Source organism: Galeopterus variegatus, unplaced genomic scaffold (genome assembly GCF_000696425.1).
Source record: "Galeopterus variegatus unplaced genomic scaffold, G_variegatus-3.0.2 Scaffold57, whole genome shotgun sequence".
NCBI classification, from domain to species: domain Eukaryota; kingdom Metazoa; phylum Chordata; class Mammalia; order Dermoptera; family Cynocephalidae; genus Galeopterus; species Galeopterus variegatus.
In genome coordinates, this window is record NW_007726168.1 from 1,123,270 (window position 1) to 1,138,469 (window position 15,200).

General features: G+C 41.9%; 1 protein-coding gene across 1 annotated transcript in view; it reads right to left on the reverse strand.

Moving 5' to 3' along the window:
* IQCA1 (IQ motif containing with AAA domain 1) overlaps window positions 1-15,200 on the reverse strand; it is a 172,559-nt gene that overhangs the window by 60,800 nt on the left and 96,559 nt on the right. The window contains exons 11-12 of the mRNA XM_008574644.1: window positions 8,956-9,062; window positions 8,686-8,784 (exon numbers count right to left, since the gene is read on the reverse strand). Coding sequence (XP_008572866.1) covers window positions 8,686-8,784; window positions 8,956-9,062 — 206 coding nt within the window. The remainder of the gene's footprint in view (window positions 1-8,685; window positions 8,785-8,955; window positions 9,063-15,200) is intronic.

Genomic DNA, 15,200 nt, shown 5'->3' on the forward strand with positions numbered 1-15,200 from the left:
GGGAGCGCCGCCACGCTTCCCAAGTGGTGCACTATCCAGTGCGCCACCGGGCCGGCCCCAAAACTTTTGACTATGTCTTAAATCTCTTATTCTCTGTTCTGTTCTTTATATTCTTTGTTTTTTCTGTCCCTCAGTTCGGATTTTCTATGACCTGTTTGAGTTCAACCTGTCTTCTGTTATGCCCATGCTATTGTCAAACCAGTTAGAAGAGGTCTTAATTTCTGATACTGTATTATGTGGTTGTAGAATGTTCATTTGTTTCTTTTAAAAATAGATTCTAAATTTCCCTTTATCTTAAAAATCACTTTATTGAAGTATGATGGTCATATTAAATGTGTATAACTTGATATATTCACAAAACCATCACCATAATCTTGGCCATAAACCTATCCCTCACCTCCGAAAGTTTCTTCCTGTTCGTTTGTTCTATCATCTATCTATCTATCTATCTATCTATCTATCTATCTATCTATCTATCTATCTATCTATCTATCTATCTATCTATCTATTATATAGAATATACCTCTATCTATCTATCTATCTATCTATCTATCTATCTATCTATCTATCATTTTTGTGGTAAGAAGACAACATGAGATCTACCTTCTTAGCAAATTTTTAAGTGTGCAATATAGTCTTGTTAACTATACGTACTATGTGGTACATAGATCATGAGGACTTATTCATCTTCTGTAACTAAAATTTTGTACCCTTTGACTAATACCTCTCCCCTGCTTTACCCTCCCACTAGGCCCTGGCAACTGACATGCCACTTTCTGCTTCTAAGATTTGACTCTTTCAGGTTCATCATATAAGTGGTATCATGCAGTATTTGTTTTTCTGTGTCTGGTACTTATAGTGTCTCTGAGATTCATTCATATTGTTCCAAATGGTAGGACTGCCTTCTTTTAAAGGCTGAATTCCATTGTATATATATGCCACCTTTTCTTCATCCATTCCTCCATCTCTTGATTGGTGAGTTTAATCCATTTAAATTTAAAATAATTATTGATAGGTAAGAACTTACTATTGCCATTTTAAAATTGTTTTCTGCCTATTTTGTAGTTCTTATGTTCCTGCCTTGCTGCCTTCCTTTGTGATTTGGTGATTTTGTAAATTTTAACTTCTCAATATACATTGTAGTTGATTTTTGTGTCCCTTTTCCCATTCCTTTCCCCCCTCCTTCTCTCCCCTTCCCCCATCTACATCATATTTGTTCACTTGTATTAAGTTCAAGGAATTGCTGTGGTTGTTGTATCTTCTCCTTCACCCCCAACCACTTATTCATTTGTTTATGTATGTATGTATGTATGTATTTATTTATTTATTTATTTTTACCTCCCAGAAATAAATGAGAACATGTGGTATTTCTCTTTCTGTGCCTGACTTGTTTCACTTATATAATTTTCCCTAAGTCCATCCATGTTGTTGCAAATGGTTGTATTTCATTCTTTCTTACACTGGAACAGAAGTGTAGACATGCCACAGTTTCCTAATCCACTCATCTGATGATGGACATTTGGGCTGGTTCCAACTCTTGGCTATTGTAGATAGTGCTGCAATAAACATGGGAGAACAGGTATCCCTTTGGCATGATGATTTCCATTCCTCTGGGTATATTCCCAGCAGTGGAATAGCTGGGTCATATGGTAGATCAATCTGTAATTGTTTGAGGAAACTCCATACTATTTTCCATAAAGCCTGTACCATTTTGCAGTCCCACCAACAGTGTATGAGAGTTCCTTTTTTTCTGCAACCTGGCCAGCATTTATCTTTCTCAGTTTTTTGGATACTAGCCATCCTAATAGGAGTGAGATGGTATCCCAAAGTGGTCTTGATTTGCATTTCCCAAATGCTGGGTGAGGTTAAACATTTTTCATGTGTCTGTTGACAATTCATATATCTTCCTTTGAGAAATGCCATTCAGCTACTTTGCCCGATTTTTAATTGGGTTGTTTTTTTGCTGTAAAGTTGTTTGAGTTCCTTGTATATTCTGAATATTAATCCTCTGTCAGATGTATATTTTGCAAATATTTTCTCCCACTCTGTTAGTTGCCTTTTCACTCTGTTGATTGTTTCTTTTGCTGTGCAGAAGCTTTTTAATTTGATATAATCCCATTTATTTACTTTTCCTTTGGTTGCCTGTACTTTTGGCATCATATTCAGGAAGTCTGTACCCACGCCTACTTCCTGGAAACCCGGAGGGTTTCCACTATGTTTCCTTGAAGGAATTTTATTGTTTCAGGATGTATATTTAATTCTTTAATCCACTTTGAGTTGATTTTGGTATATGGTGAGAGGTACGGGTATAATTTCATTCTCCTACATGTGAATACCCAGTTTTCCCAGCACCATTTGCTGAAGATGCAGTCTCTTCCCCAGTGTGTAGACTTGGTGCCTTTGTCAAAGATCAGATGGCTGTAGGTGTATGGGTTGATTTCTGGGTTCTCTATACTATCCCATTGATCCATGCTTCTGTTTTTATGCTAATGCCATGCTGTTTTGGTTATTATAACTTTGTAGTATAGTTTAAAGTCAGGTGGTGTTATGTCTCCAGCTTTATTTTTTTTTTTTTTGCTCAGGATTCTTTCGCTATCAGTGGTCTTTTGTTATTCCATATGAAAGTTAGAATTGTATTTTCCGTTTCTGAGAAGAATTCCATTGCAATTTTGATGGGGATTGTATTGAATCTGTAGATCACTTTGGGTAGTATGGACATTTTCACAATGTTAATTCTTCCAGTCCAAAAGCATGGGATATGTTTCCATCTTCTTGTGTCCTCTTGAATTTCTCTCAACAGTGGTTTGTCGTTTTTGTCATAAAGATTTTTCATATCAGTGGTTAACTTTATTCCTAGGTATTTTATTTTGGTGACTATTGTAAATGGGCTAGCTTTCTTGATTTTTTTTTCTGCATGTTCACTGTTGGAGTATAGAAATGGTACTGATTGTGGTGGGTTGATCTTGTATCCTGCAACTTTGCTGAAATCATTTATCAACTCTGAGAGTTTTTTTGTAGAGGCTTTAGGCTGTTCAGTATCTAAGATCATATCATTCACAAACAGGGACAGTTTGACTTCATCTTTTCCAATCTGGATGCCCTTTATTTCCTTCTCTTCTCTGATTGTTCTGGCTAGTACTTCTGATACTGTATTGAATTGGAGTGGTGAGAGTGGGCATCCTTGTCTAGTTCTGTTCAGGATGATAATGGAGGTGGGCTTATCATACATGGCTTTAATTGTGTTGAGATAGTTTCTATCTACACCTAACTTGTGGAGAGTCTTTATCATGAATGAATGTTTAATTTTGTCATATGCTTTTTCAGCATCTATAGAGATAATCATATGGTTTTTGTCTTTGCTTTTATTGATGTGGCGTATCACATTTATTGATTTCCATATGTTGAACCAAACTTGCATCCCTGGGATTATACACTTGATCATGGTGTGTAATTTTGAGTATGTGTTGCTGTATTCTGTTTGCTAGTATTTTATCGAGGATTTTTGCTTCTTTATTCATCAAGGCCCATAGTTTTCTTTTTTATTGTATCTTTGTCTGGTTTTGGAATCACGGTGATGTTTGCCTCATAGAATGAGTTTGGGAGAACAGCCTCTGTTTCAATCTTTTGGAATAGTTTGTAGAGAATTAGTATCAATTCCTTTTAGAAGGTTTGGTAAAACTCTGCAGTGAACTTGTCCAGTCCTGGGCTTTTGTTGGGAAACTTCTGATAACAGCTTCAATCTCTTTTGTTGATAATGGTCTGTTCACATTTTCTATATCTTCCTGGCTCAGTTTTAGTAGTTTGTATGTGTCCAGAAATTTATCCATTTCCTCCAGACTTTCAAATTTGTTGGCATATCATTGTTTATGGGAGTCTCTAATGATTCCTCATATTTCTGAGGTATCAGTTGTAATATCACCCTTTTCAGTTCTAATTTTGTCATTTGGATCTTCTCTCTTCTTAGTTAGGCTTGCTAAAGGTTTGTCAATTTTATTTATCTTTTCAAAAAACCAACTTTTTGTTTCATTGATCTTTTGTATCATTTTTCAGGTTTCTATTTCATTTAATTCTGCTCTGATCTTAATTATTTCTTTCCATCTTCTAACTTTGGGTTTGGATTTTTCTTGTTTTTCTAGTTCTTTAAGGTGAAGTGTTAGGTTGTTTACTTGCCATCTTTCCATTCTTCTGAAGTAAGCATTTAATGTGATAACTTTCCCCCTTAGTACTGCTTTTGCAGTATCCCACAGCTTTTTGTATGATGGGTCACTATTTTCATTAGTTTCAAGACATTTTTTTTGATTTTCTGTTTAATTTCTTCTTGGACCCATATATCATTAAGTAGAATGTTGTTTAATTTCCATGTGTTTGTATGGTTTCCAGAGTTTCACTTGTAACTGATTTCTATTTTTAATCCATTGTGATCCCCCAAAAGACATAGATTAATTCCATTTTTTAAAAATTTGTTGAGACTTGCTTTGTGACCTAGCATGTGATCTATCCTGGAGAATGTTCCATGTGCTGATGAGAAGAATGAATATTCTGAGGTTGTTGGATTGAATATTCTGTAGATATCTTTCAAGTCCAATTGGTCTAAAGTGTTGTTCAGATCTTGTGTTTCTGTATTGAGCATTTGCCAGTTGATCTGTTCAATGTTGACAGTTGGGTGTTCAGGTCCTCTGCTATTATGGTATTAGTGTCTATCTCAGTTCTTTAGGTCTAATAGTGTTTGCTTTATAAATCTGGTTGCTCTGATGTTGGGTGCATATATATTTATGACTGTTATGTCTTCTTGGTGGGTATATCATTTTATCATTATATAATGGCCTTTTTAAAATCTCTTTTTATGGTTTTGGTTTAAAGTCTATTTTATCTGATATAAGAATAGCTACTCCAGATCATTTTTCATTTCTATTTTCATGGTATATATATTTTTCCATTCTTTCAGTCTTAGTCTATGTCTTTCTTAACAGGTGAGGTGATTTTCTTGAAGGCAGCATATTGTTGGGTCCATCTTTTTCATCCAGTCAGTCAGTCTGTGTCTTTTGAGTGGGGAATTTAATCCTTTTACATTTAGAGTTATAATTGAAAGGTGTTGATTTACTCCTAGCATTTTATTGATTTTTGTTTAGATGACTTAAGTATCTTTTGTTCCTTTCTTTCTGATTTTCTGTTTGTCTTCTGTGTTTGTTGGTTTCTTGGGGTGGTAGATAAAATATTTTTTCTCTTTATTGTTAGAATTTTTGTTTTACTGATGGGTTTTGTTCTTTCTTGAGTATTCATGGCAGATGGCAGTGATGGTTGTTTTTCAGGTATCAAACCCAGTACTCCCTTGAGAATTTCTTGAAAGGTTGGTTGTGTGGTAGTGAACTGAAGTTTTTGTTTGTCTGAGAAATATACTATTTGTCCTTCATTTTGGAAAGATAGCCTTGCTGGGTAAAGTATTCTTGGCTCGAAATTTTTGTCCTTTAGTATTTTGAATATATCATTCCATTCTTTTCTGGCTTTTAGGGTTTCTGATGACAAGTCTGATGTTAGTCTGATTGGGGCTCCCTTATAGGTGACTTGCTGCTTCTGTTTTGCAGCTTTTAAGTTTCTCTCTTTATCTTTGAGTTTTGCCAGTTTGACTATAACATATCTTGGAGAGGAACTTTTCAGGTTGAATGTGATTGGGAATCTTTGGGCCTCCTGAATCTGAAGATCTGTGACTTTCTTTATACTTTGGAAGTTTTCTGCTATTATTTCATTGAATATGTTTTCAATGATATTTCCTTTTTCTTCCCGTTCTAAAATACCCATGATTTGGATATTTGTGTGGTTAAGGTTGTCTGTTATCTCTCAGATTTTCTTCAACTTTTTATATTCTTTTTTTTTTTTTTTTTGGTCTGCCTGTGTTAATTCAAACTGCCCATCTTCAGTGTCAAAAATTCTTTCTTCTGCTTGTTCTAGCCTGCTGGTTAAACGCTCTGTTGTGTTTTTTACTTCATTGAATGAATCCTTCAGCTCCACAAGTTCTGCTCCATTCTTTTTCAGGGCATTGATTTCTTTGTACATTTCTTCTTTCAGGTCCTGTATCTTTTTTCTCATTTCACTGTGTTGTCTAACTAAGTTTTTTTGTTATTTCATTTAGTTTCCATAGAATCGTTGCTCAAAATTCCTTGTCAGTCATGTTAAGGACTTCCTGTCCTATAGGATCTATAGCTTGAGAGTTATTATTTTCTTTTGGTGGTGTTGTACTTTCTTGATTTTTCATATTTCTCGTATCTTTCCTTTGATGTTTAGTCATTGTGGCAGGGGGTATTATGGTATCTTGATTTTTCATATTTCTGGTATCTTTCCTTTGATGTTTAGTCATTGTGGCAGGGGGTATTATGGTACACTTGTTTCACCTTGATGTCTGGCCTGGATCCTGAAGGGATTGCCAATTCTGGGCAGTGGGGACTAGCTTGGGCTGGGGGTCCTGTGGCATGCTGCACCTGCCTGTTGTGGTATGGCTGTCTCAGAGCATGAGGTCCAGGTGGCTCTCTGTGGTTTGATGATTTTTTTTGGAGTGATATACTTTGACTCTTTTCTGGTGCTGGGATCCAAAGGCAGTCCTGGTGCTGATTTTTGTGGGTGTGCTTGGTGTTACAACCTGTGGGAAGGCCTGCAGTGTTGAAGTCCACAGGTGAGCAGCCCTGGTGCTGGGGTTTGTGGTGAGGTCGGATATTCGCTTTCTCCCCATGGGCTTAGATCTCTCTTGGCACTGTGATGTGTGGGTTTTGGGGAGAGGTGACACAGATAAAGTGAAACTTTTCTTCTTATTTTCTTCAACGCATCATTTTGTTTTGCTTCTGTGCTCTACCTGGGTGCTTCATCTTCTCACCTGGATTCTAGAGCTCTTGTGAAGGTATTTTCGTCCCTGGATGATTGTTAAGTTAGTGTTTCTGTGGCAGAAAGAAGAATCGAACCTTCTATTCTGCCATTTTGCTGAACCTAAATTTCTGTTTAAATGCAACATTTTAAAAAATCTATCTACGCTAGCACTCTGGGGAATGCAAAATATAGTTAGCTATGAATCCTCCCTTCCAGAAGCTTGAAGGCTTCTCTAGGAACTCTGATATCTTTAGTTTCTGTGACCAGGACAAGACAAAAACTCAAGAGAGAGAGGGCCTCTAAGAGGCAGGACCTCACCCAGCGATGTCATCATGGGCATGACACACTCGGGTTGAGCTGAGGTCCTGTGGATCCAGAATCTTGCTTTTGCCCATACACTCTGTCTGCCTTGCTTTCTTCAGTAACCTCAATGCTTGAACTGTACCTGGCACAGAGTGCGCAATAAATCCTTATTGAATGAAATAGGAATGTTCTGTCCCCCAAGATTTGAATTTGAATCTCCAAATCACAAGAGATCACAATCAAAGTTGATTAATTTGTAATGAGAAATATAATTGCCTAGACTCTGTAGACTTCTCTCTTATAGGAAAATCAACATGAAAATACAGTAACTCATCAGAAGGCTGCTTGGTGAGGAAGGAATCAGCAAAGGAAGTGGCTGTGTGCCGTAAATTGTTCCACATGTCACACTGTGACATTCTAAGGCACTAATTTAATCAATCTGCATAGCATCTAGATTTAACAATTTAACTTAGTCAATAATATACATTGAGGGTTTAGTGTGGGCTAGAAAGGGTTACAGTGGTGAGCAAAAATGTCACACAGCCTCTGTACTCATGAACTCTCAGTAAGTAGAGGTGGGAAGGCAGATAGTAACAAAATTATCTCACCAGGAAGTAAAACATTAAAACTGTAATAAAGCACAAGGGAGACATGATAATTAGTGCTATGTGTATGCACAGAAACAAGACCTACTCTGGGGTGTGTGTGTGTCCCAGAAGGCTTCCTGAGGAAGGAAGGCTTGTGCTGAGACCCTAGGGTTGAGTAGGTGTTACCCAAGCTTGGGAGTGGGGGCAGGGGAGTAAAGAGAGTTCTTGAGAAAGAGCAACGTGGGCAAAGGTCCTGTGCTAGGAAGGAGCACAGTGTTTTTGAAGGACATCAGGCCGGTCAGCGTGGATGAAGTGCATCCAGGAGGGAAGGGCAGGTAATGAGCCTGGAGAGAGGGCAGCAGTCAGACTGGGCTGGCCCTCGTGGGCCTGGCTGGAGACTGTTGTCTTAATTCCTGGGGGGCTGGGATACCACCGAAGGGTTTGAGTGATAAAATAAGATCTGTATCTGGAATGCTCTGGATACTGTACACATTCTCTGGAAAATGCTGAATTAATACTGCCAAATTCTGTCCCTCTGACTCCTTTTTCTCCTTTTCTATGTTCATTCTCCTGCGGCTAATGGTCTTCCCACAGATAGAATTTAGTGTAGTTAATTAAGTTTCAGCTTATGAAATTAAATCACATTCCATTTATGTCTCCCAATATTATACTTGGGACTCCTGGATCAGAATTCTGGGTGCACAAAACTCTATAGTTACAGTTACCAGCAGACTCTTGGGGCACCCTGGCACCCCCTGTGTGCTCAGCCTGTGACACAGTAGGAGCCATGCTATGGTGACAGAAGCATTGTGAAGGGGGCCGAGGAAGCCCATCTGATCCTTGGCCAGGCTGATGAGGAGTTTGTTGGTGAAAAAGAGAAAGTCAGTTTCCAAGACTGAACATGCCACCTGCCCCACCTCTCCCCACGCCCATTCACACTCACCTTCTTCCCTCTCTTCTTTCCTGCTCTGACCGGGTATTCCTTTTCTCTGTCCACAGCTAGTTTTAAGTTTTTTAGTTCCTGTCTCATCAACTCATCCACCTAGGAGAATACAAAACATACTACTTGTTAGTGACTTTGCATTCCTTGTGTTTTCTTTGTGACATTTAAAAACGGCTCAAATTCTGGGTAGGTCATGAACAGGAAACTGTAAAAAAGCACAATCACTGCAGTAAAAGACTTTTTGTCACTACAACATAAACACAGCTATACCTGCAGCCTTATCTCTGACTCTAATTCTTTACGTTTCTCCTCTTTGACCAGGTCTGGATCATAGTCTTGAGAGAAATTCCAAGATTCATCTTTATTCTTCCACATGTCTATACTCCAGAAGGATAAAGAAAAAGAAAATGAAAACATTTTTTCAACATGTAGGTTAATGAAAGCAGCTACTGCAATACAAACGCACATTTAACGTTCTATCCTATTGCACAGAATAAAAGTGTGAATAAAATAAGCTGGAGAGTGATGGGATTCATGTATGTGCCATACAGTATCTTTAAAAAAAAGAAGAAATCTGCTAATATGAAAATATCAAGTAAAAAAGTATAATTCAAATAGTATCCCACTGTATGATTATGACCACGTTAAAACATGTTAATGGTAGGATTATACTATTATAGGTGACTATTTTTGTAATACATTTTATATTATTTTTGTTTTTCAAATGATTCACTAAAATATGAAAGGTTTAGTTGACTGTTGAACTCACCAGTGATTTAGCCTTGTTCCCTATTATAAAACAGACAACACCACACATATGAGTACCCATTGCTTTCCCCTAACTCAACAGCTCTATTTTTAAATGACTTTTTGGATGTTTTTGAAATGACACATATTTAAAATCTCCCTTCTGGTGGTTAGGAGGATGGACCTAGAGAAATATGACCTCAGAGAAAATATGAATAATTTTGTATTTCTTAAAAGGGGAGTTCCAAATATATTCTCAGGTACTGAACAACTGGATCTTCGAGGTGGGACCTGGGGGGGCTCTCCCATGAGAAAGCAAGACTTGCCAATTTATGAATAATTTTGTATTTCTTAAAAGGGGAGTTCCAAATATATTCTCAGGTACTGAACAACTGTATCTTCGAGGTGGGACCTGGGGGGGCTCTCCCATGAGAAAGCAAGACTTGCCAATTTAGAAATGAGATCTCTTCCTGGAATCTGGACTCAGAATGTGAAGGAAATTTGCTGGAATTCACCAAACTGGCAACCACCACCTGGTTTGGCCACTTGACTGGGAACTCACCTCAGGGCTGTGAGGACCTTCAACATGGGAAGGCAACAGGCAGAAGCCCCCAGCCTGCCGGACCACGGCTACAGCTTGGGAAGACAGGAGGGTCTGCGGGGGCCTCCGTGGCAGGGGGTGGTGTGTTCAAATGGACGACGGTTCCCTCGTGAGTAGGGTGGGGGGTCCTGAGGCCGGCCAAGAGTGTGCCCACCCCGACGTGGCCAGCTGAGAGGGGAGAGGGTGGCTCTTAAAGTCCACGCACGAACAGAAACATAAGTGTGGCTGCCACCGAGAACCAGAGCTACCCAATGTAAAGTCCAAGGCCAGAGAAGGCACCTGGAGAGTCACATGGGCAAACACATGAGAAAGGCGGGGGAGTCTCTAAATAAATCCCAGAGGACCAGGAGTTGGCAGCGGGATGAGCAGTGAAAGGAGAAGGGCATGGTGCGATTCAGGAGAAGCAAACTCCCCGCAGAGACGGAGACAAATGGCAAAGACGTTCCGATGCATAGCGTGGAGCTGGAGAAAGGAAGGCACAACTGTCCCCAGGCCTCCGGCCACCTGACACCTGCCCAGGCAGCACAGCCCAGCGCCCAGGCCCTGGTGTGGGGTCAGGTGGAACCCCTGTCCTACCATGTACCAGCTGCTGACCATAGCAGGTGACGGGCTCCCTGAGCTGCTTCCTTTTCTGAGGAGTGAAAACGCCCCCTTCCTTGTAGTGACAGGTGAGGGTAAACTGGAATAAACTATCAGAGTTCCCAGTTAGCCCCCAGCAGTTCTGCTCTTCCACTGAAAGCAGAGCATCTCACACAGCCTTAGCTCGCCTTACCGACCCTTTTCTACCTCCCCAGGGGCGAGGGGTCATGCTGCTACACTTGACACAACTGTCCCCAAAGAGCAGACACACACCAGCTCAGAGGAAGCGATGGCTCCAGAGGGTCAGTGAGCATGTCATCTTAGAGTGGTCAGAATCAGGACCCACGGGACAGGACAATTGCAGGAAGATGGGGCATGGAAATGCAGCTCCAGTTTTCAAAAACTGTCGTGGGGTCCACAAGCCACAGATGCAGATCCAGTGGCAGGCGTGGAGATTTCTGGAGGTGGAAAGGGTTGCTAACCACACACAGGTGAGGCGGGCCCACCTGACTTCCTGGGCAGACTATGGATGGTTGGTTCAGCAGGTATTGGCCAGAGCAGGGCCCGTCTGGATTCCAGCAGGTCCAGCGAGGGCTCCGGGCTCCCGGATCTCCCACCCATGAACCGAAGGGAACTGTGGGCTGGGCAGGGCTCCACCATGAATACTAAGCAAGTGATACAAGGTTGTAGGACAGATTTTTGAAAATGATGCTGAAAGGACCCAAATTGCTTCTAGAATGGCAAGTGTGGACTTATAACAAACAGACAAAAAATAAACCACAAAGGTGATAAATTTTTCACAGAACCCATTCACACGTGTCTTTCCCCAGACAGGTTGGCCACATGAGAAGTGGCCCAGGCTTTGGGGCACAGAACATGGAACCAGGTGCTGGTGTGAGGAGAGGGGAGTGTCTGTGCCTCCTGGAAGTGAGCCTGAAAACAACTGAAGAGGTGAGGTCAAAGTTCAAGGGTGTTATCACAAAGATGGGGCAGGTGACTGGCGTGGGACAAAGGGAGAAGGTGGAAAAGGGCTGACAGGTGGGAGCAGGAACACAGGAGGTGGCTGGAAGGCCCAGCTGGACTTTTATTCTTCCAAATAATCCTGGTAAGTGCCAGCCAGAAAGTCAGGGCATAGAAATCAATGCCCTGCATAAATTGTCCGTATCATCCCACTCATGTAAAAATATTTTAATCACTAATATCTTATTCTTTGCCCTGAACCCCCAGTGAAGGTGGATTTTGTGGTGGGCTTGTGAGGTGTGTGTCCACCAAAGGCATAGCTAGTGTATGGTTTCCTCATGTGACGGTAATTACTCTTTTTTAGCACATTTTCTGAAATGTACATAAACTTAAACTGTGGAGAGCTTTAAAATGCAGGAATAACAAATGCTTCTTTTTATGTGTGTAAAATGGTAAGCTTCTCCCCTTGAAAATACTATAAAAGGCTTAAATGTGCTATAAAGTGCTATTTACTAATAACTCTTTTCAAACAGACTTCCCTCTTGTAGGGTTACTAAATCTTCCGACAACAGGAAAACTTATCTGTTATATTAAGGTATTCTAAAGCAAAACAGCTTTGTTATTTACAGGAAGCTATTGTTCTTTTTCACTAGATAGATTCACTAAAACCAAGAAACAATGCGTTTAGTCATAAAAGGAACACAGAATATTTAACAGAAAGGAAACCATGACATGATTATTAATGTAAAAACAGTTGCACGTCCTAACACATTCTCATTCTGGAGTTGCAACTACATTTTGAAATAAAGCATTGCACAGCAACTTTTGCCGATTTCCCCTCCAGATCGTTTAAACGGATTGAGCTTTCCACTGAAACGTTGCTTTTCTCATGACACTCTTGCACAGGGCACTTTTCAATCCCTTCAAGAATTTCATGGACATTTATAAATGCAGGAAGCTATTCATGGCCCTCAAAGGGTAACAACTGCCCCACTCTCTCCTAGAGCAGAGAACGAGCTTTTATCCTAAGAATGTGAAAAGCGAGGCCAAAACGGTTTCGCATGGGGTGGGGGGGGGTGAGGGGTCACCGAGGAGGGATGGGGGGGGCGCTAATCCTAGTGATTAAAATGCTAATGTTTTATTTGAAAAGGAAAAGCTTTGATTTTCAAGAAAAGCATTCTAAGGCGAAGACATTTAATTTCTTCCAGCTATCAGAGACCTGGCAGATACATCAAATGCCACAACAGCCAACTGGGAACATGGCACTTCAGGTTTCCTTTTCTGGAGGGACACTGCTTGGTTTTCAGCCTTCATGGAAACACATGTTACACAAAAGGCATGGAGAGTTTTAAGAGCTTTCTTGGGAGCAGGTTTCAAGGCTTAGCTTCCTATGAGAACACTAGATTTTCCCCTAATTCATTTTTGCCTTTATTATAATAATATGTATACATTGTCAGGGTATTAAAAGGATTATAACACACACACAAAACTGTCCCATCCTGTCCACCTTCCAGTTACATTGCCCAATGGCATTCATTCCTATATTCACTCATTCATTAAAACTACATGGAATAAATTCAGTCATTAAGTTATGACTTTATTGAACCTGCTTTCAGTGCAGGTTGATGACAGAAGGCCCTGCCCGCAGGGACTTGGCATCCCACTGCAGGAAGCGACATATCCAAGTCCCTGGGTGGTAAATGAAGCAGGGTAAGGGTGGGTGGGCACAGCCTGAGGGGGAGAGGGTCATTTCACAGGAGCCTTCAGGGAAGGAAGGCTTAGGTGGTACCAAGGCCTGAAGGGACAAACGTTCTATGCAAGGGGAACAGAAAGTATGAGTGCCTGGAAGTGGGAGGGTGCTTGGCATATCGGAGGAAGAGCCCAGTGCCCATTAGGGGTGTTAAATGACTTAGCTTCACAGGAGCCCTGAGCTGGTTCTCGTGTTCTTCTATGTCTACACACCATGCTTATGTGCTACTCCTTGGCTGATCAGTTTCACACACCAGCTCCTGACTTCCTATCGTGGTAGAAGAGGCTTTTCCTTTTTCCCACCTTCCTTCCTTTTGCCCTCATTTCCCTACATAGTTATATCAGAAGAGAAGGGAGCCAGGCCTTCCAACCCCCTCAGGAAACTGCCACCCAGGTGTGAGTGTAGGACAACAGCACTGAAAATGCCCTTTAACGGTCCATTCTTGGGACATCCTGGAGGACCGGCTCCACCAAAAGGAGGCGGTGGTGACAAAATGGGGACACGGGGGAAAACAGGGGCATAGGAGAAAATGGGGAGTGGTGAGAAAACGGGGGCATGGGAGAAAACAGAGGCATGGGAGAAAGTGGGGAGAAAACAGAGGCATGGGAGAAAACAGAGGCATGGGAGAAAACGAGGGCATGGGAGAAAACAGAGGTGTGGGAGAAAACGGGGGCATGAGAGAAAACAGAGGTGCGGGAGAAAACAGGGGCATGGGGGAAAGTGGGGAGTGGTGAGAAAACGGGGGCATGGGAGAAAACAGAGGTGCGGGAGAAAACAGGGGCATGGAGGGAAATAGGCATGGGAGAAGACAGGGACATGGGGGAAAGTGGGCACGGGAGGAAATGGGGGAGTGGTGAGAAGCCAGCAAAGGCAAAGCAAGGCCCCAGATGATGATGGCAGGGAGGGCTCCAGACCAAGAGGGAGGTCCCCAGAAGAAAATGGACTGTAAATGATCTGACATATAGGAAGGCATGAGAAGTTATTGTGAAGGTAGCGATTGATACATAGACTACAAGCAAATGAAAACTGTAGAGACCAGAAGTTAATGGTGTGCAAAGTAGTGTCCTAATGAACGGTGTTACTGCTGCCAACACAAAACTGAGTGCCGTGGTCCCCAGCCGGGCCTGTGCCCTTGTGGCATGGATTCTGTGATTCCGCATGGGACTCACTGGATGTTGCTGCCATCATCCCCATTTACATTCACTGCCCCACTCGGGTCACTTTCCTCATCCCATCCACTGCTGTAATGCCTGATCACGGCAGGCATGGTGATGGCAGGTACCGCCTTTGTATCTCCAGGCCAGCACTGCACCTGACACCACAGAGACACTCAGTCAATGCTTGTTGAGGGAATAAGCAAGGGGATGAGTGTTTTGGACAGTGATGGCTCTGCACTGTGTGTTAAAGAGTTGACGAGAAGGAGCTGAGGGCAGCCCTCTCGACCCAGAAGCAGGCAAGGAGCAGAACATGCCAGGGGTCCTAGGCAGGAACCGAGGGCAGCATTCCCTGCCCAGAAGTAGGCAAGAAGCATGCTGAAAACACCACTCCCATGCAGGTGGCCTGCCACAGCCAAGGCTTCTGCAAAAGCAGCTTGATGCCACAGCAGTAGCTATAGCCACCACACTGATACAAGGAGAGTCACCAGTGGGGACCGGAAAACGAAGAGAATGTCTCTCTCCTCAAAGCCCACTCCAAAGTAATAGAAGAAGCAACTGCTCGGGCTGGCCCAGTGGCGCACTGGAGAGTGCGCCACTTGGGAGTGCGGCGGCACTCCCGCCGAGGGTTCGGATCCCATGTGGAGACTGGCTGAGTGCGGTGCGGGCGCAATGCCGAGGGTTGCGATCCCGTTGCCGGTCAGTAAAAAGGAAAAAAAAAAAA